Below are 24,139 nucleotides of genomic sequence, written 5' to 3' on the forward strand. Positions count from 1 at the left end.
GAAACCATTACTGCTGCATCAATAGCCACCAAGTAGGACTACACAGGAATTAAATCTTTTTTTATTCATGTAATGCACATCCTGTCCAGCTGTGAGACAGCTCTGTTATGTAGTCAGTCATGAACATTGATATAGGGAAGAGAGCATTTGCTGAGGTACCTTCATATCACTTTCAATACCTGCCAGTTATTCTGTGTTCTTCAGTGCCCAAGATGTGAGCAGAAGGATGCAGGAAAGCACTTGTACCAACACCAGCAAATCTGGCTGGAGGGAAAGATCAGGAGGTTCTGTAAATAATTGAATTGTATAAGAAAGCCTCAGAGATGGGATGTTTTCGTCAGGCCATGCTCTTCAGCACACCATCACCTTTTTTGCAACCATCACCTTTTTAGCCACCATCCCCTTTTCTTCTAGGGCTAGCAATCCTAAATGCTGCACTGGAAGGGCAGACAGAGATAATGTAGTCCTGCAGAAGAGCCAGCATGCTGGGTGGAGGTCATACACAAAATACATCTTTCAGAGGGCAACATGCACTACAAAAGCTGGAGGAAAGAACTGAGTGGGCAAGAAGACTAAGGGATAGGATCACTGACTTTTCAAACACAAAACAGGAGCACATTTAAGTATTTTCTACTTTGCAAGAATAAATTGATTTACTTTGTAATATGAAGGATTCACATTAGAGTCTTTTCATTAGGGTAGAATACTAAAACAGGCTACCTAGGGATACTTGAAATCTCTCTGTGAGTATTTTTATTGTGGTGGTGATCTAGCAATGCTCAGTCTTTCTGAAGCACAGAGAACAGATAAGATCAGAGACATTTTACTTTCTCACATCTCTGGGGCTATCGGGAGCAGGAACACTGTCTCACCTGCTGCCTGTGACTCAGCAGATCCTGCAGCCTACAGAGAAATGAGACTTTTCTCCCCAAATCCCTCTCAGCCCCAGGATTCTTTTACCCAGAATAAAACATTCACTGCTGATGATCACCCACCTCACAGGCTTCCCAAGTATCCAGGACCAATGATACTAGCTGCTCCTGTAACTGCTGTCCACACTTGGGCTTCACAGCCTCAGGGGTAGGAGTTGCAAGTGTCTGAGGGAAACAATGCTCCGTGCCAGCATACTGCATGTGCGGTAGAGACGGAAACAAGACTCCCCTGCAAAATATACAATCAAAACACACGACAGATCTGACTTGACTTGCTTGGTGGCTACAGCCCATTCCAGCCCACCTTCGTGTGACAGGCCTGTCCCCACCTGCCTGCTCCAACACGTTCCCTGTACAGGGTAGTTTGGTACCTGCACTGTAGCAATGAACCTTCTCCGCATTTCGAGAGTGCACAGTAGTAGCAGGCACACCAGAGGAAGCAAAAACTCCAGCAAGAAATCTGCAATGAACAAACCAGCAAGAACACATGAGCAAAGATGCAGAGTAGCAGCCCATAGACCCTCACACCACAGCAGGGAAGCCCCACAGGGACCTCCTGGCTGGGTACAGCTGGATGTGGGAAGAAGGAAGGAAGGAGGCAGTTACACATTGAGACAATGGTCTGCAAGGACTAGCCGGCCCCTTTCAGATTACCCTTGCTCCTTACTTTGTAGCACTTTTACAGTCAAGAATTGTATTGTATTAAAGATACTGAGATAGCAGAGCATCTCCAAGGTGAGAAGCCAGCACTCTGGGTCCCCTACAAGAACACACCCTGCCACTCCAAATGGGTCCATAACCAGGCCAATGGCAAACCACTCAAAATCCTTCAGTTACCTCAGCTGTAAAGCATGTAGTTTTGTTCTTGGAATCAAACCTTTTCCTTTGACTCTTATTTTTCCAGTACTTTCAAAAAAACACAGAATCTAATTCAGTGATGACACCATCATCACCAGCTTACAGGAAGCAGTAATTTCAAGGTGGAGCTGAAGTTCAGTTTCACATCTAAATGTGAAACCACGCATTTGGCTTCCGTACTGTCCCTCTTTCTCTTTGTTCCCCTATCAATCCATGAGCTGTCTCCAAACTATTTGTTTTTCCCTGCTGTCAAATTCTGCTGGCTTGGTTTTCTGATGAAATTCTTGAACAGCGAAACTCATCACCAGATGAAGAAGTAATCAGAAGTACTTATGGAGGACTAATAGATCACTCCAAATCAACAACAAAGCTTTGTGTCTGTTACCTAGTTTTCAATTATTTTGAGTGAGCATGATTCAGAGTATCATAAAATTAATACAATGTGTACACTGGGAAATTAGGAAGGCAAACTGAAACCATTGTTGCTTTCAGCAATGTCTCCTCTGCCACGTCTTGGCACATGTAGAAATCAGAAGCTTCGCTCCATTCATCCAGGCTCTGCTTATCAAAGCAAGACATCTCAATTCCACCCTGGATCACTGTCTCACAGGTACAAGAAACCAAACCCACACAAGTCGTCATAAACACTACACTGTCCCACTCACAAGCATTACCTGGGCCAGCAAACATAAACAAAGAAGAAAACATCCACCAAGGAGGACACTTAACATAAAGAAACATTCCAAGTGGGCGGGAATCAGATTGTTATTGAACAGACGGCAATTTTTTATTGTAAATGTAGCTAGCTAGGTACGACTACATTTTCCCTATACAAAAAGCAACCCAAAACGCAAAACAAGAGAGGCTTTGAGACAGTTGTGCTCTCGGCATGCAACATCTTTAGAAATTAAAGAACATGCATGACATTTCTCATAGCAATGCTGGTAAGTGTAGTAAGAGAATGACGACTTTCTCCAAGTCAGCAGTCTGATCTTGGAACCACACAGCAAGCTAACTCCATTGGGATTCACTACAAGGTTAGTTTAAAAACCCGCTACTGTCTAACTGTAAAGCGGTGTAGTGACTGTATTAAAACCAGCTGTAGTCACCTTCATCCTTCAGACACCCCACTGCCCTTCCCCCGGTGCTGAACCAGCTACAAACATGTCAACATCACAGTCATTACCAGATTTTAACTGTACCCTTTTTAATTTTTTTGTTAAAAATGTCATAAAGACACCATGAATACAAGTACTGTAGTTACATCAATACAAAAAAAGCAATACAAATTAAGCAGCTGAATACAAAAATACATTGAAATACATGAACACCACAATGTAACTTAGAGCACTAATCAGAATTGTGTATGCGTGAAAAAATTAAATAAAAACCTTTTCTTGTATTAGACAACTTAAGTATTCTCCACTTTTAACAGTAACTTTTTTCTACTTATGTACTTCACAATTTCTATATACAGCATAGAATAAAATACTTTTAAAAGATATGACATTTTTAATCCTCAATATGCGATATAGGTCTCTTTTACACTAAGAATATTGACGGCATGAATAAAAACTGTCAATGTCTTACATCAACTGATCTGAAAAGGAGGATCAACATTTTCCTTTTTAAATCATTTACGTAGGATTTAATCAGTTAGTAGGTTTGGCTTGATACGTCAGACAATCCTTGTCAAACAGTGTCTCTCACAGTAATGTACATAATATTGCTTGTATCTATACAATCATACAAATGTGGCAATCATATCTAAATGTTGTTTATGAAAGAGACAGCTCACACATATACAGGTCTTGGGGCTTTCTTAATGACTTATTTACAATGAAAGTGCTTTTATCAGCTCTAGCACAATACATGGGTTTTTTCTACATGTCAATTATTAGTCTCCCTGAAATTGGAAAAGTATTATATAGAAAATACCACAGCTTTGCAAACACTATAGCATACTGTATAACTGCATGTGGTTCTGAGATTAGCAGCTGAAAAGTGTTGATAATTATAATTTAAAAATAAATAAAGCAAAGAGGTAAACCAGTTACAAAACAGCAGAAAACTGCAATATTCACAACAGTAAAAAGACTTAAAATCAATTGCTAACAAAACGGTGAAGCGGTTGGATCGAAAGTCTTGAAAACATCTTTTAATGACTTATCATCTGATTCCCCATTTGGATCATTTTCCTGTGTTTGAGTTACCTGTCCAGGCTGTCTGACCTGCCTCGGGTCACTATACTGTGGTCTGATTAATCCTGATAAAGCTTGGATAGGAAGATTATGCACCGCAGGTGCAGCGCTGGAGTGTTTAGCCTGAGATTTACTGGTGCTGTTTGCTTTATCCAAAGTAGCTTCCGTGGATCCTTCTGTAGTTTTTTCCACATTCGAGGCAGCCTTTTGCAGTGAGGAATCTTCTGAGAGACTGGGTTCATTTTTACCAGAATTTTTCAAAATACTTTTTTTCTGGTTCTCTCCGTTCTCTCCTGAACTAGCTGGAGCTGTGTCCGATGATGAGCTGTGATCTCTCGGATCATACAAACTAATACCGCTCAGTATCGAGCCTGGAGTTCCCAGCTTGACACCACTCGATGATAATTTGGGTGCGTATGGAGGCAGAGCGTCTGGGTCAGGTTTAGCAGTCGCAGCTTCTGTGGGCTGCGATGAGCCAGCAGCAGATCTGGCCAGGCGGGGGTCAAACTTCGGAGGGTGTGAATCCTTTGTAACTCCATGATGCGTGTCTGTACTCAACAGTCTGTGGAGCCTGGGATCAACGTTTTTTTGTAAGCGAGGATCTCCTAATTTGCTTGAGCTACTGGCATGCGACTCTGCAGACGGATCCAAATAGCCACTCCTGCCCGCTAAGCTGTTTTTTGCCTTGGCAGCTAGTCGCGGGTCAGCTGGCATTGCATTTGGATGGGGATCATTTTTCAAATTCCTTAGTTTATTAAGTCTCTGGTCTGCAATGAGCGGAGGGAGAGGTAAATTGATTGAAGAGACAGGATCAGGCTTAGGCAAAGGTACTGGGAGCAAGTCTTCAGGTGCCCATACAATATGCTTAGCAAAGTTTGGTTTCATCAGGGTAACGTCCATTTTAATGTGGCTGAACTGCCTAAGCTGAGATCGGGGATCCCTTAACGTCACACCAGGCAAAGGTTCCAACGGTATCAGAAAAGCTCGTTCTCTCAGTTCTCTTTCTGAGTCCTCTTCATCATCATCCACCCCTTTCTGCTTGACTTTAACTCCAGTGTGCGCATGGTGTAAATCTAACTTTGCTGCCCCAAGAGATGAGCTGGCACGACCACCCTCACTGACCTTGTGCATCCTGGGATCTCGTGCAAGCCGTGGGTCCAAGGACGTGGATTCTGAAGGCTTTCTGGGGTTGGACCTTGGAGAGGCTCGAAGTCTCGGGTCAGCCTGAGGCCCTGCACCTTTTTCTTTTGCCAGCCTTGGATCAGTAGGAATACCAAGCATGTGCTGCTCTGTGGAATGTTGTTGTAGATTCCTAAAGTTTTCACTTTGTTTCTTTAAGGTTTTTAGTATCGATTTAACACTGCTCCCCTCTTCCTCTTCACTACTGGAATACCAGTTGACATTGTCATCTAAAACAACAACAAAAAAGGAATATTCAAGCAAACTATCACCAAGGAATACAACATGTTTACTCATAATAAAGGGTAACTTCTCAGTAGAATCAAACTGAGAAGGCCTGATATTAAGATATCACTCCCTATATTACAATAATTGTTATCTAAAACGAGAAAAATAAATTTAAATTAAAAACTGACACAACCACAACTAACATAAGCAAAATCTGACATAACTGTAGCTGTATTCCTAAACTACTCTTTCTGGTGAGACCACACCTGCATCCAGCTCCAGAATTCTCAGCATGCACAGGAAGGACATGGAACTGTTGAAGCAGGTCTAGAGGAGGCCACTAAAATGATCAAATGCCTGGAACGCCTGCCCTATGAAGAAAGGCTGAGAGGGTAGGGGTTGTTCAGCTTGGATAAGAGAAGACTCCAAGGAAAGCTTATTGCGGACTTTCAATACTTAAAGGGGCTTAAAAGAAAGATGGGGGAAAACTTTTCAGCGGGGCCTGGAGCAATAGCATGAAGGTAACGGTTTTAAGCTGAAAAATGAGAGATTTAGACTAGCTATTAGAAAGAAATTTTTTTTGCTGAGGGTGGAGAGGCACTGGCACATGCTGCCCAGAGAGGCAGCGGATGCCCCATGCCTGGAAATATTCAAGGTTAGGCTGGATGGCTCTGAGCAACCTGATGCAGTGCAAGGTGTCCCTGCTCACTGCAGGGCGCTTAGACTGGATGACCTTCAAGGTCTCCTCCAATCCAAACCATTCCATGATTCTATGACTCTAAATTCCACTGCTTTCTCTCTAGATATCTGTCATTATTAAACTGGGAAAATAACCTGCTTTCAAACAATTATTTCTACCAGTACTAGTTAAAAACCATTTAAAAATCATGATAAAATCAATTAAATTGACCTTCATTGCGAGGCGGCAGAATGAGATGTAAAATGGCACCATACAGTGGTCTTAAAAGCAGGTAAACTATAAATGTGTAATTTGCTGCTGCATCAAATCACAAGGTTTCAGGGCAAGGTCAAGATTCAGAAAGTTCATTTTTTTCTTTTTTCCTTTTAAAAGCTAAATTGTCAAGTATCCTCAGGAGAGCCTTATCAACACAGCTGTGTGCTCAGGCCCATAACCTGAGCCTGAAGGAGACTGGTGGTCTATTCTGGCTCAGTAAAATGAAAAATGAAGTCAAAACTCAGTAATGTGCATTTCCTCAATGCTTCCTGTACCACACAACATTCAAGAACAGGAAGTGACATGGTGAAGCCACAAGAAGGCAGCTAACAGGAACATTTTTCCATTAAACTGCTTTCTGCAAGTGCTCTAGAAAGGAGTATCAGTTACTCTAAAGCACTAGCGAGAGGTCTTCAGTTCAGACTAGTTCACTTCAGGTCACTGGTTTTGTACGCAGCCTGAAGGGCTGCAACTCCAGATCTCTCTCATCATTTGATCAGAATTATATTGGCAATGTCCTGAAAAACACTGGATACAGCAGCTGCCTCTCAGTCGGACAGAAGGTGCATTGCTGGTCAAACAGCCTAGCAGCCTCAGAAAAGGGCGCAGCAGGAAGCAGGCCAAGAGACAAACGTACTCCACGCGGCTGAATCTGATCAGCAGGCTTACTGCTTTCCATTGTCCAGGTTACAGGAGAGACACTCAGATTAAACACTGCATATTTCAGATATCACAGAGGTAAAAAGTACTGCTCATTTTTGCATAAAAATATGCAAAAATGATCAAGTGGCACAACTGAGTAAACACTAAGATGCACTTGCAGTACTGGCAGTTATAAATAACAACCTTTGTGTTTCAGTCAAGGGCTTGAATAAATAATTGAGCTATCAACAACAGAACCTTTTACAAGTGTGAGCTACATCCAAAAATTATCCAGTTCTTTCTCCTTTGAACTGGAATGCAACAGCTAAGCCTATACTAAAATCCTAGAACAAGCTGAAAATGAAAGCAAGTATATTCAGCTGAAAACATTATTTGATTTGGTACTTGCTCATTCACAATAATTGTGAATAGGAATGTAATGAAAACCCAAGTCACAGATTTGTTCTGCTAATTGTTTTGCTAATATATGGTCAAGTAAGTATGTTTGGAACTCTAACAATATTATCTTTACCTTCATCTTTGCTCATTGCCCTCTGACCCTGGCTGCTGACAGAGTCTCCATCTCTTTGATGCTTTTGACTAAGTCTTGCATAAAGGGCCTTCTGCATTGCTGGAAGAAAATCCGGTACATTAATGGCTGGTTTATGGCCCATATGGCTACTCATGCAGTCTGACTCACTTCCACCTTGATGTGACTCTTGAGCCATTAGGTGAGCCTGGTGATCTGTAAATTCTCCGTGCCACGTGCCATCTGCAGTACAGAAAAAAAAAATTAGCAGCTAACCCATACGAGCTTTTACAGCAGAGGAGATAAAAACGTAAAACACAATCAAGCAAAACTAATGTGACATATATGACACGGCTGGAAAGCATCAGCTGAAAAAGCCTATACACTGAAGATATCCCAGCAGGTTTGTCTCTCTATCCAAAACTCTTTTAGCTGCTCAGCTTTGGAGCCATGATGTTTCAATACCGCACAACTGCAAAGCACCATATCAAGGAACCTTTTAATGTCCTTACCACCAGAGTTATTAGCTGGCTGGAAGTTATGTACAGCTTGATGAGAATAGTAATTGTCATAGAAATCAGCTGGGTTCTGGATAGGCTCGTAATTCATATTCGGCTGCCGTTCACTAGGCATCTGCTGGTATTGTGGCCCTGGAGGACAATGATTCTCTCTTGGCATATTCACCATATGTCCTTGAACTCCTGGGGCATTGTAAGATCCACCGAGCCCTGGTGGTGTGAGAGGTGGACCGCCCTGCTGTCCTTGCATAGGCATACCAGACTGGTTCTGGGGTCCGAGAAAGCCTGGTGGAACACCCTGCATAGGCGGACTCTGTGGCATTCCTGGGCCTTGAGGCCCTGTGCATGGATGATGTCCAGGAGAACCCGGGTGCACTGGCGGTCCATTATGTCCTTGTGACATGCCAGGTCCTGGCCCTGGACTTGAGCCTGGATTATACATATGCTGAGAATGGGGGTCATTTCCCTGGAATGGTTGTCTCGGAGGTGATCCACTGTTATAGAAGGTCGGCGGCCTGTAGGCAAAGAAAATTAGTGAATCGCATTTTGCATCTACAAAGACTAATAGCCTATTAGCTATCTCCTCCCCTCTCCTCACTCTTAGAGATGTCTGTCTGTACTTATTTGATCGTAAGTTGGATAAAAACCTGAAAGAAGCAAAATAATTTTCAAAGACAGTAATTGTATGCATTACACATGACAGAGCTTGTCTGGAAGTAGAACGTCGTTTCAATATCAGCACACGCAGAACTGGATGTTTGCTGCAATTAAAGAGTTTTAAACATCACAAGACCAGTAGTCTCCATCAGGAGTGTTGACTGGCTTTGGTCAAGAAAAAACTGAATACAAAACTTTGCTCAGCCTGCAAACGGACAGAGGCACAGAGCCAAAACAAAAGCCAATGGAGTGACTTTCCAGAAGGTCAAGGTTCAGTAAGTTCTCTCCTATGGAAAACATTAAATAAGTAAATAATTATGATAGCAAATATCTGACAGATCATTATCTTAGCAATATACTCATAATTATATGTTTCTGTCAGAAACTAACATAATTGTTTAAATATTTATGCAGCCACATTTTAAGGAGAGTCCTACACAAAATTCTAACACCTACTTTTTCCCAATTTTGTGTGCTAAATCCACAGTAGGCTTCACAACTATTTCAAAGAGAGATGGTATTTTCTTATAATCTCCTGAAGGATCTTGATAATTTTCCATATCAGACTCAGAAAACGGATATTGCTCTGGGGTTGGCAGAAGCCCAACACCTGGTGGTGGCTTAGGGAGAGGAACTATGCCACGCTTTCTGAGTTCCTCCAGTTCTTTCTCATCTTCATTTTGTGGCTCTTCCTCATTATTCAAAACCTAGAACAAAGCAGTACAGCAAACACTTCATTAATTTTGCATTTAATTTAATCTTGCATTTCCCATTTAAATATAATTACCTGCTACAATACTCCTATACACTGACATCAAACTCAGATGAATTATAAATCCTTTATTGCTTGTTCCGCAGGACATCAATTTACAGCCAGGAACAAAATCACTTCTCTAGTCAGGAAAGGACAATTTCACACAAGTCCACATCCTTCAAACAGTAATTTTAAGTGACAGGAATTGAAGGATTCATTCTAAGATTCATAATGTTTCTTGTGTTAAATTCAGGCCGCTTTTCTGTTAAGGCCTGTTGTACAGTAATGGGAAAGAGACACAAATATCTTACTTAACACAAAAGATTTCATAAACCACTCAGAGGAGGCACCTCAGTCCATTCCCCACCCTTAGTGCAGAAGTCAGATAGATGATATCTAACTTGTAGGCAGCTAAAGGCAGACAATATAAAAGCCATACTTCTTTTTAAACAAGTACACAAAGATTTCCATTGAAAGGGATGCAAAAGAAAGTCCACGGGCAGAAGCTTCAGTTGTGAAAATGAGTCTGATATGGCTGAAAAATAACTGTGAAATTCCTGTCCTTGAACTTGGTCACAGACTTACTGTGCTGAAGAGCAACAGAGAAGCTTAACATCATTACTGTTTAGCATCATACTCCTTAAGAATCCCACAATAATTTCTAGCAGCCTCCCCCCTATTCATTCTAGAAACAAACACAGTGTTTACAGATTAAGAATTGCTCACCTTATCCAACAGCTCTTTTGTTTCTGCAGTCAGGGGAGCATGAGAAAATTTGCACTTATCTCCTTGATAGCATTTTGCTCCTGTGTGGTAGAACTTGCAAGGGAATTCATGTAAGCAATGCATTAAGGATTCCTAACAAAGGCTGATCTCCAGTTTGCACTAGTACTTGATCTTTCCAAAGCAATAAGTTGAGAATTTTGAAAGCTAATAACCAACTTGCCTCCTAGTTCTGCTTACCATTCTATTAATTACATTACTGTGGCCTTAGTATTACTTTTTTATTTGATTATAGAATTGCGATTTTTAAAAGATGAAGGTCTCAATTCCAGACTGATCTTTACAACAAACAAAAACAGATTAGGGTTTTAAAAGTATACAGACAAATCCATCTAACTTCAACTGGTTTTATCTTTCAAAACATTAAAAATCCTTAAGACCAATCCTTAAGTAAATTTATACATATTTTCTACTCCTAAGTATTTGAGCAGAAAAGTAAATCTTCTTGGAGCAAATCTACATAGTCTTTGGCATAGTCTCTTAAAAAACTAACTAGTTATCCTTAAAAATCACTTGCATTAAATAAAATACAAACTTTTAGTTTAGTTTGAGTATATTTTTTAAAGGATATTGTGCAAATAAATGCAATTCTCTCCTTTGGTGCAGTAACCCTGTATGTAAAACTTGCAGATCTCCTTTTTCTTTTCAATCTCTGCATCATGATCAAATTTACACTGCTCTCCCTATAAATAAATAAAAATAAATAAACAAACAAACAAACAAGAAAAGACATTATCAATCTCAAATACTAAGTAATTCCACCTCATATTTAAAGAAAAACATCCTCCTTAGTGGAATTTAAACTTTTTATCTTTACTAACATAGAAGTGTATTATAAAAGTCCCTTAAAACAGTGAACAGAGGGGCCTGGATACAGAGCAAGAATTCCTGAATAGCCATCCAATCAGGAATATATGCAGCAGTCACAGAAAACAAGCTGGCCTCACGTTACCATTCTTTTCTCTGCCTCCACCTAGCAATTCGCATTAAAAAGGCATATATACAAATGCTTTACTGAAATTCTTTTCCATATAGACAATATGCATTTGATCAGAAAACCTGACTCCGTTTTAAGAGTGTGAGGGAGAACTTAGAAAAATCCAGCAAGGAAAGTATTAAGACTCTTCAACGAAGGTATAACGGAGTCCAAATAAGTATCAAGTTTACATCAACCATACCACATTAAACATTAGGATTACTTTGCTGGAGAGTTTTCTTGCTTATTTTTTGTATTTATTGTCATGAAAAATGTACTGTGCTCTTTCAGCCATTTGTTTTAAAACTGAAGGTGGCAGCAAATACTCATCTTACTGAGTACAGCATATTAAAATAGACAAATGCACCATTTTCGATTCCTCCCAGTTTCAGAAAAAAGCATACGAATTTTCACATTTACTTTCACTATTTGAAAAAGAAACAGAAAACGGTCTATCTCTAAATAAACAGAGGAACCAAATATAAATGACGCACTCACTCACTCGAGAAGCATGTGGTTTTTCTTAAGTGTGTTTTCTAACTGACTGAACTAGTTTGACATCAGAAGATTCAACTCCACAGCAGCAGAAGCTTCCAAGTGAAGCAACAGCATTTTTTTAATGTAAAACCAGACTATCTTGATAGGGCTTTTGCTTGACAGCTGACTGCTCTTAATAGCTTCTCTTCTTTCTGCTGCCTTCCACTTGCTAGCTGAAGGAAGATGATACTTTGGTAGGGGAACTATTGCTACAACCCTACTTTTTACTTTAGGGAGAGAAACAATTTTGCATAATTAAGCAATTCCTTCAATGTTTCAAACTTAGCAATAACGTATTAAAGAAAATTACACATGCAGAAATCACTGCCTATTTACACCCATATTAGTAAGATTTTATATATATTTACAACTGATACTGTCAGTGTGAGTTTATGATATTATTGCAGATGTTTCTACTGTATATATTAATAAGCAAACACAATAATTTTAAATAAGATTTCTTAGAGCTCAAAATGCGTAACAGGAGAGGATATTTTTCTCCAAGTACTTCTGTTGGCATTTATCTACAAATATTCAAAACGCTGAGTTTCAACATACAAGTTTTCTTTGCATCAGCTTAAGCATAAAAGAACAGAGCATCTCCTCCCCTTCCAAAGAAGCAGACCAAGAGACACAGTGCACAATTACCTTAATACACCTCCCTTCAAGGAAATATTTACAGATTTGTTTGCCTTTGTGTTCCACTGTGTGCTGATTTATGAACTCCTGACTCATATTAACCCATTTCTTCACTGGTTTGCCATCCTGTAAGAAAAATTAACATCCCACTGATGTTTAGTTATTAAGAACAGTTGCAAAAAATGTTAGAGGGTACTTGGTGCACTAATTCCCCCAAAATGTGATTTACTACACCACGATTTAGGTTCTTAAAATTGTTATACCCACAGCATAACAGGTAAACACATATACTTTTACTCAGCTGCTTTAATACAGTTTTTTTATAAAAGCAACCAATTCAGAAACTTTTTACAGTAAAACCAGACACAAATAACTTCACTGAATGGACAGTGTCCCACACTTCATTCAACAGTGCACCCACTAAGTCAGTGCCAACCAACCCCTGGTAAAGGACACCTCTGCAGACAGCCAGAAGCTGAGTAACCATCCAGGCTTTCAGATCACTGTCTTAACCATAAGGCTACACTTTGCCAATCCTTCCCCTCTAGGTGCTTCTCACGCGATCGTTATCTCCAGATTACCTATTTTCTTTCTTCTCCCATTAGAAGAAAAATAACCTGTTTGCTTCTACTATGAGGCAAAGGAGAGAGGAAGCACAGTTCAGTCATGATCGAACACGTAAGAATTACTATGTACCTGATGAGGCAAATAATTGTTCTGTCTTGTGATTTGATTACCACATGGCATCTGCACTTGAGATAAACTAAAGAAACCTCATTAAACTCATTTAACTAGAGAGTCTGGGACAAGCATGGAGGGCAGAGCTACTGAAGTCATGGACGCAGACAGCCACTGCAACAAAGGGTAGAAACAAACATTTTCTTTGCAGTGCTGTGTGGTTGCCTACTGACCTGGTGATAGAATTTTCACAAGTGAACAGGGATCTGACTGCTGAGTAGGAAATACTGAACAGAATGGATGTGGTTCTCCAAAGTCATCACACTGAACCGTGAGCACACACAAGCATCAGCACATCAAGCGTCTGGTCTCATTTTGCTCAGCAGATTAAGCAATGTCACAAACCATTAACACTAAGAATGATTAGCGCATTTTGTTGATATTGAGAAACAGAAATCTTTGAGCTAGAAATGTCACTCCTGGATCAGTCGAGATCCATTTCCTACTCTGAACACATTAACTCCAGAGAAACCTCAGCTGCTTCAGACAGAGCACATTTGAATCTAATAACTGATCCATTTCAAGATGAATGCAAATATCACATGAACACAATGTCACAAGCCTCTCTGGGAAGACTGCAAACCAGTGACCGACCCACGCCACAAAGCACTTGAAACAGTGGCCCAAGGAAGGCTGAAATCCTCCCATCGCATCCCCAGGAATCCCAGGCACGTCACTGTGCAGGTCAGGAGTCTCAGTGGTTACCCTACCACGCCACACAGCTCAACACCTGCATCGCAGGATTCATTATTTCGCTGTAGCAAGAAGCCCAGCTTTGTTTTCTGCCTCCCAGCCCTGCTGGGACCTGCCTACAGCCGCCGCCTTGATTCCACCCTTCCCCACGGCTTGGGAGACAGCACTGGAAGACAGGGCAGCAACAAGAACGAGGAGTCCTATAAACGGGGCATCATCCTAACACATCAAATGGCTATCCTTTTCCCTACCACATGCAGGGCAGGGAAAAGAAAATCTGACCAGGACCACCCACGAGTCCCAGAGAGTTAGACCAGCTGGAGAACACAGGATAAAACAAACATGGTTGAATTTTACATCACCACATTAGTGAGAAGCCAGCCATGTGCATGCTTGAGTGCAGGATGGAGGAAAACCACAGACATTTTAGTTGCAGTATACAGACTTAAATATGATTTGGGTTATATAATTTTTTTCAGCCATGGCTGGATTTGATCCATTAATAATCAATTTTGTATTGTTTTTCATGTAAATGAAGACTGGATTGAGAAATTTACGAATACTGCGGCACTACTGAACACTATGTCTCTAATTCCTGTGCAAAGAATTACTAAATGAAAACCGAAGTCACATATATTTCCATTTCCACAGTCACAGCTATGGAAAGAGAAGGAGAATCCCCCAGGATTCACTGGCAAAAGTTGTGAAGGTGTCCATTTTGTTTACTGAAAAATCTGAGGCGAACTGGCAGTAGCAAAACACCTTATTTCAGATACAGTTAACATCGAAGTTCATGCACCATTTAAAATCAAAGCTCATAAATCACTTTCTGCTAGTTTTTCCTATTTCCAAGAAAAACAAGAAAATTAGGTATTAAGTTATCAATTATAATTTGTACATTGAGCACTGGAAAATGGTACTGATTTTCTAGACAGAAGTGTAAAGGTATGTATTTTTAAATACTCATCTACTAAAGCAAAGCATCCAGTCATTTTAAACAACTACATTAGGAATTCAGCTTTAATTCCATGTACCTCATGAAAGCCGTCAGATCCTTTATTGCCCCCTCTTCCTCTTCCACGATCCTTACGTTTCAATTTCTTTTGCATTCCACGCCCTCGACCAACATTGTAATTATTACCTCTCTGAGAAATACCTGAAAAACAGCAATGACCTCTTTAAATGACCTCAGAAAGTAAAAGAACGGTTATCTAGTGACATTGAATACAGAAAACTCTAACAAACTTAGTATCTGCCTTTTTGCAGTCTGAATTCCTAAATAACTACTTTGAATCAGGAGTTGGCAAGTACAACTATACCAGCCAACCGTAATTCTGTGCAACTGCCTGCTCTTTGAAAAGCTCTTCAAATCAATAGCTGACTGACACACTGAACATAAAATTAATCTCATTCAAAGCAGCACTTCATAATTAGAAGTGCAGACATGTTATTTCTAAGCAGCCCAAATATTTGAAATATTCTGTGCTTTTTGGCCACTTTCTGAACACGGAACAAGCCAGTACAATCAGCACCCAGATGCGTGTGCATGTTTCACTGTCACAACATGCAAGAAATCCGAGATCACAACCTAAGGAATATGACAGAACAGCTTTGAATATAAAACCATTTAATGGTAACTGTTTGGAAGCCTCAGGAGGGTAATTATCCAGCTACCAGCATGCCAGGAGTAATGGCCTCAACTAGAGCCACCAAAACATGATCTGCTATCTCATCAATTTAAAGCCAAAGAAAACCAGTTAGAAAGTTCTGTAGGCATCATGCTTGACTCAGGTGGTAGCCACCCCATGACAGCGAGGCTGATTCCAGCAAAAACACCTTGACTTTATCTCAGATTTTGAAGCAGTATTACCAAGCAGCAGCACATCAAAAGCCATTTCTGTGTCAGCTAAAAAGATTCTGCCAATCTTTTCCCAATTTATTTTACTGCAAACCAAAGCAGAACACAATAAATTTTCACTGTAGTAAATGAAAGACAGTTTAACACACACTATCTTCCCAAGAACTAATAAAGTATTCATATTGTCATACAAAACTCTGCTCAAATTTTGCCTAGGAGACAAAATCTTAAAGGGAGAAAATTTTGCAAACTGAACAGACAATTTCTGAGATGAGAACTTGATCACATAGGGAAAGGGATGAGAACAAGTTAAGGGTCTCTAGGTGGTAGATCAGGCTATCTCGGTCAATGGTGTGCACTGTCTTCACTGCCGAGCCTTCCACAGCCCAGGGCAATATGCAGTAATACAGATGACTGGGGAGTCAGAACAGAGGCTAGAGATGTAAGCTGGCTCCTTGACTTGCACTCCAATGGTAATGAAATGGTCAGACACCAAGTGAAAGGTACAAACAAGAACACTTGCATAACCAGGCTTGCATAACTAAGGCTTGAAATAAGGGCAGCAGGACCTTTTCAGGAATACATTGCTTTAGAGGAATAGTTTTTCACCAGCATTTGTATTAGCCCAGCTTTGAATGCAAGAAAAGTTGTATAAAGAAAAAGAAAAGGATACTGGCTTATCTGTGGGGCATACTGATATAAGTACTCAAGCACCTATCAAAATTTCTAGATACCTACTTTTCTGGGGGGAAAAGGGCCTAAATTAGATTTCAGAATCAACATATTTACATTCCTTCTCCTGGATCAAGTCTCATTTCAGACTTTCATAAACTACACCAGAAAGCCACTTTACAGCTCTATGATTTCTTACTCAAGCAGTAAGAAATCAAACAAAGATCTTGGCTTTTTAATAGGGATTTATTTCTTTATTTACTACGCACACATTATCTGATACCTGATCTTTTTATTCAATATATGCATCAGTGCAACCACACAATATTATTCCTTCACAATGAATGCAGTATCACTTACAGATGGGAGACTGCAAACTCATACCAAAGCCACCACTGGCAGCTTTCTTCACTCAGCTCTCGAGACAGCTTACTTCACTCAGCTCTTGAGACAAACATGCTGAATTTATGCACAATACAACTGCTGCCACCATTCATTACTATCGTTAACAATTCAAATTACCTTACCTTTCTGGACCCCTTTCATCCCCTGTTTTTTCACCGGCTCTTTTGCAAATGGAGGTCCTAAATCACTGCTGGAGGTCTCCTTAGCTTGCCTGTATTGTTTAAGCTGATCAGCAAAATCTTCATCCTTTTCTTCCTCATTATAATTACCAAAGTTTTCATCACTGTAATGACTGTAGTCATCATACTCCTTACTTTTCACATTTTTTTTATGTTGCATTTTCTGTGAACTCATGTAATTTCCTGATACGTGTCCATGCTGTGCAAAAAGCATTGCATTGTTTAGTAGCAACTCAATATTTCAGAAAACATCCCTGCAAACTGCTCTGCAAAACAAACTGGTTTATGCTGTTTTATTGGCACACTGTCTACCAGACTTGCACAAACAAGCATCAATAACACACAGTGAAAATCAGTATTCAGTAAAAATTACTACTTTTGATTCTGAATACATCAGAATTGGAAAAAAAAGATAAAAAAAGAACAGCATCAACATCTATACTCCAGAAAACTTCTCAGTGAGGTTGACAAAGCATTTTAACCTAAGCAATTTGAAGTGCTACCTTGATGAACTATGATTAAAATACTTTTTTCCCCTCATGACCTCCAATCCTGACAATATCGGACACACATGATGCTATCTGTCCTGTCTCTATCAGTCAGGATGAAACACTTCTTATGGCTACTCTTAAGCCAGCACTTTCCCTTCTACAATTTCTGCAGACCAGATCTTCGGTTTGTTAATAAACTTGGCTGGCTTAGAGGCTTATGGAACAGTATCAGGCTAAAAGGAGTCTCCTTTCCTCTGGAGTTTCATTAAGTCTTCACCTGCTCTATCACAGTTTTAGAGAATGGCATTCTATTTCACCCACTGTCTCTGGACGACTATTGAGCTGCACAGACTGAACAAGGCCGGGACAAACTGAACTACAGGAAATTAGAATCAATGCTAGATATTTAAAGGCGGCTTTTCAAGAGCTGTTCCCGCTTAGTACAGTCTAAATCCAATGCAGGCAACAATAAAGATATCTTAATTGTTGCCAGATGGAGTTAAAAATAATATCAGGCTTGTTTACACCACCTACATTCATGCAACAGATAATGCTTTACAATAGGAAATCTACCCAAGGAGAACAGAACTAGTTGTGTTTCCTGCAATCATAGAATCATAGAATGATTTGGGTTGGAAGGGAACTCAAAACCCATCCAGTTCCAACCCACCTGCCATGCGCAGGGACACGTCCCACTGGATCAGGCTGCTCAAGGCCCCATCCAACCTCTGCCAGTGCCTCACCACCCTCACTGTGAAGAACTTCTTCCTAATAACTAATTTAAATCTTCCCCCTCCCAATTTAAAGCATTTAAGACAATTAAAAGCATTATTAAATTTAAACCTCAGAAAATGGGCACTGCGATCAAGTCACCCTTTGAGGATTGTATCATTTACATTTGCACTATTTAAATTACACCTAAGTAAAGCCATGAGAAATCAGTTTAAAAAAATGCTACCTGACTGAACGAAGAATCATAATCTCTGTATGAAGAGCTGCTACTTTTCTTATGTGATCTTTCTGAGCGCTCAATATCAGAGTCATGGCTGTAGTCTGAACTGTCATCGCTGGAAGGAGAGTTATGCTGAAAGAAAGAAGAAAATAGTTCTCAGACATTGTTGTATAATTTTCTGTGTAACTGGTCTGCTGTGTATATACTTTAAGGAAGCGTCAGCCCAATAAAAGCAAATATTTTCCTAATTCTCACAATCCTCTGCTTCTGAAGCTAAAAAAAGCACACTCTTTGATGACCCACTCTTTTTTATCAAAGAAAGAGATCTGATCTGATGAGGCTTCTGAATGTAAACACTGAGAGCTATGTGGTTTTTCTGGGTTATAGCAGCTTCCTACGGGTGTCCCTGAGCCCTGCTTCTTTACGACATAGCAGGGATGCTACTGGAGGGCTAACAAATCTGGAAGATGGCCAGAAACTTGCATATGCCTGTAAAAGTTATTAGGACCCTGTCATTTTCTGCTGCGAAAAAAAATCATTGTTACAACACTACAAGTACTTTGTTCACTGTTTTGCAGAAAATTGAGAGGGAAAACCCTAAAAGAAAACTATATTTCTGTGATTTTTAGCAAAGGACCTTCAGGTTTAATTTTCCAAAGCTAACAAGTAGTTATTCAAACTATCATTTGAAATGTACTACAGGTGCACTATTTAATGATTTATTGTCTCTTACCCCACTGTCACTGAAATGTGTGAATACAAACTTCAACATGTCAAAAGTCTATTTCAACAAATTCTTTAATACTGAAATGCATTGGTAAGATAGGAATCTCAAAAATTGCACTCAGCATCCTAAAACGGCCTAAATAGCAATAAAACTACTTTAGATTTCTTCCCTAACTTCCTGGATCCTTGTCTAAACCTGGAAACCTAGAATTAAAAAAAGCACCTTCAATATTTGGGTTTGTATTTCCTAACCTTATGCTTATCCCGTCTTCTCCTTTTTGATTTTTTCTTTTCTTTCTCTTTTTTGCGTTTCTTCCGTGATTTTCTATGTCCTTTTTCATTTTTCTGTTTATCATCACCTTTTGTACCATGTTCTTTCACATCTTCATACGCTGCATCATCTATCTCACCATCTTCTAGCTCTCCATCTTCTCTGTAGGTAGGAACAATATTAATACAATAAAATTACATGTTATTATCAATCTCATCTGTCCAACAGCACACCAAAAACAAACACACCCAGTATTTCTTTCCACCAGTTTTATTTTTGTAAACATGCATATACATTTTAATACACTTAACAACCCCGTAACTACTAGGATTTTAGAATTCCCTTTTATTAAGAAAAATTGAAAGCAAGCCATTAACAGCCTTGAAACGCACTGCAAAGTTAAAGTTTAAAAACTACTATGTGTTTGTTTTACTTCTCAGAACAACGGTCTCTTCTTATACAGTTTTCTCTAACCTATATAAAAAAACCCTGGTTTCATATAAAGCACTCTCCTGCCCTTAAACACATTTCAAACTGAAGAGGTAGTTTAACAATTTCTGGAAATACTCCCAAAACAATTATGACTTTATGTTGCTCTATTTGCAGAACAGATATGGTCAAAATTAAAGGCAATTAAAATGCTCCAACATTCATATAGTAAAAAAAGTAGCAATAATTAAAAAAGCAGTTGAGCACTACAAGAAAAACAATGCACAGTAATACAAGCACATTTTCTTCAACACATCAGCTCCTGAACTAAAGATGGATCTGTAATATTGAGGTTGCAAGTGCCAAGTCAAGAGCAATTTGAAAAATAATTAATTTAGCGATTAAGAGGAGCCTTCAAAAGGAATTAGTAATAGCAGCTGACAAGAAAGGAGTAGTTATCATTTCAATTTCATTTCCTAGAATCTAAAAACAGACCACAGACACCCGATGATGCTGGTTTTTTAAGCTACTCCGCATAGCTTTTTTCTTTTTAAAAAATGTAACGATGACATTTGTAGGGAGTTGTTTCATACGTTAATAAATAGTGTAAATGGAACAATATGCATGTGAATGTAACTTCTGCACACAAATGCGACTGTCTCAGAAGTCTTTAAAGCAGAATAACACCAAAGGATGACTAAAAAAGATACATAAAATGTAATACTTTAAGTGCTGGTAGCCGAAATAACAGAACAGCTTGTGCTTCTCTTCAAGGAAAAAGTTTCTATTGTTATATAGGACTCTAAATATTTCATGTTTTGTCTACTGACCCAAATAATAACAACCTTGAAAATATTTTGCCATGAAGGAAACATCTGGCAAAACACCAGCTAACCTATTTCTCATCTATACTTCAGACAGACTGCTGCAGCAAACTCCCCTTCTAGTATCTGGTACTTGCTGGGGTTTGGTAGTGCAAAAAATTACTGCTTTTAATCGTTTATAATTGGGTCTATGTAGTTATTTCTACATTATCACTGCTTCAGGAATTCAGCCTTTGCAGGCATCATGGAACTTTATGGAAATTCAGTCCTGATTTTTTACATGGAGTTTGCTTGAAAATGCCATCAGTCCTGTGGTGCCTGAAACCCTCTCTCTATGAATGTACCAGATTCAGCAGATGGTGGGGGCAGTAAAGGGAAAAGCCTGTAGATACTAGAAAACTACATAAAAAACCAATCTAAACCAAGGCCACAGTAGTGCGGGGGGCAGTACAAGGTACTAAGACAGAAGGAGTAATTAGGCTATATTTAAATGCCTTACAATTTGTCCACCTCAGTCCAGTATTCAGAACGTATTAGCTAACCTAATGATTAACTCTTGTCTACTTCAAAGGACTGTGAATAGTAGGAAGGGGGAAGAACTCACCAGGAACCAAAAGACCCGAGTCTCCACAGTAGAAGACAATGGTCAAGAAGTTAGAAGCCACCCAAAGGTCTGACTTCTTGTAAGAGGAGTAAATGAACATGGAAGGAAGAAGAAAAGGGGAGGACTGCTGTATTGCCACTTCACATGTCCTGCAACTTCTTAGAACTAAACACTCTTTAACAACCACAATGCAAAAAAAAACACCAAAAACCTCACATAAAGGTTATGGAACAAAACTAAGAAAATTCATCAATTTCAAGACACCACCTCTACACTTTTAATTCCCAACTACTGGTGAGCTCCTACAGCAACTGCAACACTTTTCTGTAATCTTGAGGTAGCCCACTGCAACCACGCAGACAAATTATATACATCTCAGGCTCATGAAGAGAGATGCTTCGCTTTATTACATGATCTATTACATTAGGGGACTGTAAAGGCAGCCTGCCTGACTAGCAACTGAAAAAAATACTCTGGAACATGGAAGAAAATAATCTTCTGGACAAGTACTGAAGATAGTTTTGCGAAGTAATAGGACTAGAAAGACAGTGAGGCTGCACCTTGAATACTATGTTCAGCTTTCAGCATCTCACTACCAGGAGGACACTGGTGAAGAGGCTGCCCAGGGAAGTGGTGGAGTCCACATCCCTGGAGGTGTTCAGAACGTGTATAGATGTGGCCCTTAGGACATGGTTTAGTAAGCATGGTGCTGTTGGGCTGACGGTTTGACTCAATGATCTTAGAGGTCTTTTCCAACCTCAGTGATTCTGTGATTCTATGAAAGTTTATAAGAAACTTCCAAATGTCAAAATATTAAAAAATAGGTATAAAAAACCCCCAAATTTACTCTGAACAAAAGGTGCAGATTGCAGAAGGTGTCATTTAAAGACAATCACTCACATTGATGCGTGGTAAAAGAAAGCTCACAGCGGGTAGCAAGAGAACTTTTAGGACTTTGCCAAAGGCAGTTGTTGAGGCAGATAGCAGCAGACACAGAAAGGGGTTGAACAAATTCACAGAAAAAAAGCCCATTAAAGGCATGGCTGTTCCCTCTCACACACCAAATACAACTGTGGGTTCCGGAAAACAAAACGGAACTTAGAAAAAAGGTAAGGAAAACTGCTCAACTGCTATGTCTTAAGTTTAGCTGCACTGCAAATGCAGTGGTCAGCAGTTTTGCTTCTGGCCTTAAACATTTACTTGGAAACACTTCGAAAAGGACATTATTGTATATTGCAAATATAAAACAACAGGAAGCTATGAAGCCAAAGTGAACTTTTGAATAAATAATGCAAATAAATAATAGCAATTACAATTATAATAATAAAGGTAAGCCCACTACCAAGTGGGCACCAAATGTGAAGTACAGAGGCAGCTTCAGAACCCATTTTTATGTGATCTTTACAAGGTGCTCATGGAGATCTGCTCACACAGAATCCTTACACTGTCTCACAAAGAAGAACGCAGCACCAAGATACTTCCATTCTTTAGATGAGAAATGATCTTCTGAATACGTACCCCACACATAAAATAAATCTGTCTTCAAATACCAGTGTCCATTATGTCCAGCATTCCCTGCCAAATTCTGCAGTACCTCATGTAATATCCCAAGAAAGCATGTGTGACATCTTTCCAGGAGATAATTAATAAAGTGTGCCTAATCAAACTGAAATGCAAATATTTATCAAGCACGTGCAGCTACTAGAAAAAAACAGTATTTCAGATTTTGACAAAGTGAGTTAAATTTGCTCTCTCAAGGATATCTACTCAATTAAAATATCCTCTTAAGTGAAATCCTACTGAAAATGCTCTTTGGGAAATAAGGTATTTACCAGTTACCAGTTCCTTTGGGAACTGCTGTCATGTATTTACACTTCTCAGACGAATCCAGGACTTGAATAACTTTCTAGTCAAAACAATCATGCAGAATCTCAATAACACTATCCTTTGAATTACATTTCAAAGGTAAGGTTACAAAAGTCCTCTAATTCCCAAATGTCTGAGTTCTTTCCACAACATCCTAGATTTTTCCAAGCACTGAACAGCAAGAATGTTAAAAAAAAAAAAAAGACCAGATAAATATGGTTTGAAAGGATAATGGTGAAAAATTTCTCATTGCAGGGAAATAATTCAATTAGTCTTCAAATAAAGTTTACAGGAAGTCATAGGGGAGAAACCGCTTTCTGCTTTGTAGGCTTTTTGTCCCACACTTAAAATCCGAACTGGAGCTATATGCTAGAAAGCAGGTGCAGAACCTTTTAGAAGTCCACTTCCTACATTTATGCCACAGACCTGGCTTCGGGTTTTCAGTGATATGAACCAAGACTACCTCCTTTTCCACTATGAGTAATACAAGCCAACAAACAGATGTGGTCTGGAAAAAAAACACACCAGCAGATGATTTTCTAGGAAACGCGTCTTAGTGTTAGGTTGCTTTCCCTCTGGCAGTATCTACAGCAAAGAAATCACAACACTGATGTAACTAGAGAATATGAATTTCTGTTTTGCAAAGCACAGCCTCTTGCTTACAAACTATCTTAGTTTGCTTCTATTATTGCTAGAAATACCTGACACACAAGACTCAAAATTTTCTTGATCTAGAAAGGAAGTATAATTTTGTTGTCTGTTTCAGGATCCGCTTCTTTCAACTACCTTATCCCACAAAACAACAGACCACAAAAAAGAATCTTCACTGAAATAATGCCAACAATCTGTGAGGGATGAAGACAGTTTAAGATGCCTACACAACACATACCTCAGGAGTCAAAAAGAGCCTCTGCGCTGAAGGGGCAAACACTGGCCATTTTTAACTTCTGCCATGTGTTATTTTCTCAGATTCTATCCTTGTATTTTCAAAGACTGAACTAAATCTGATATGTCTTCAAATTAACAGAAATTAATTTCTGACC

At 39.4% G+C, this 24,139-nt stretch overlaps 1 protein-coding gene across 1 annotated transcript in view; it reads right to left on the reverse strand.

The window, feature by feature from the left end:
- Positions 1-162: 162 nt before the first annotated feature.
- The window catches only part of ZC3H6 (zinc finger CCCH-type containing 6), a 31,880-nt gene continuing 7,903 nt past the window's right edge, over positions 163-24,139 (reverse strand). Inside the window, exons 2-14 of the mRNA XM_054062278.1 lie at positions 19,355-19,535; positions 18,383-18,508; positions 16,877-17,132; positions 14,854-14,975; positions 12,398-12,514; positions 10,806-10,919; positions 10,180-10,287; positions 9,156-9,406; positions 8,037-8,557; positions 7,528-7,767; positions 1,304-5,400; positions 996-1,161; positions 163-287 (exon numbers count right to left, since the gene is read on the reverse strand). Of these exons, the coding sequence (XP_053918253.1) occupies positions 3,902-5,400; positions 7,528-7,767; positions 8,037-8,557; positions 9,156-9,406; positions 10,180-10,287; positions 10,806-10,919; positions 12,398-12,514; positions 14,854-14,975; positions 16,877-17,132; positions 18,383-18,508; positions 19,355-19,535 (3,535 nt within the window). The 3' untranslated portion in view covers positions 163-287; positions 996-1,161; positions 1,304-3,901. The remainder of the gene's footprint in view (positions 288-995; positions 1,162-1,303; positions 5,401-7,527; positions 7,768-8,036; positions 8,558-9,155; positions 9,407-10,179; positions 10,288-10,805; positions 10,920-12,397; positions 12,515-14,853; positions 14,976-16,876; positions 17,133-18,382; positions 18,509-19,354; positions 19,536-24,139) is intronic.

The sequence above is a fragment of the Cuculus canorus genome, chromosome 3, assembly GCF_017976375.1.
Source record: "Cuculus canorus isolate bCucCan1 chromosome 3, bCucCan1.pri, whole genome shotgun sequence".
Classification (NCBI taxonomy): domain Eukaryota; kingdom Metazoa; phylum Chordata; class Aves; order Cuculiformes; family Cuculidae; genus Cuculus; species Cuculus canorus.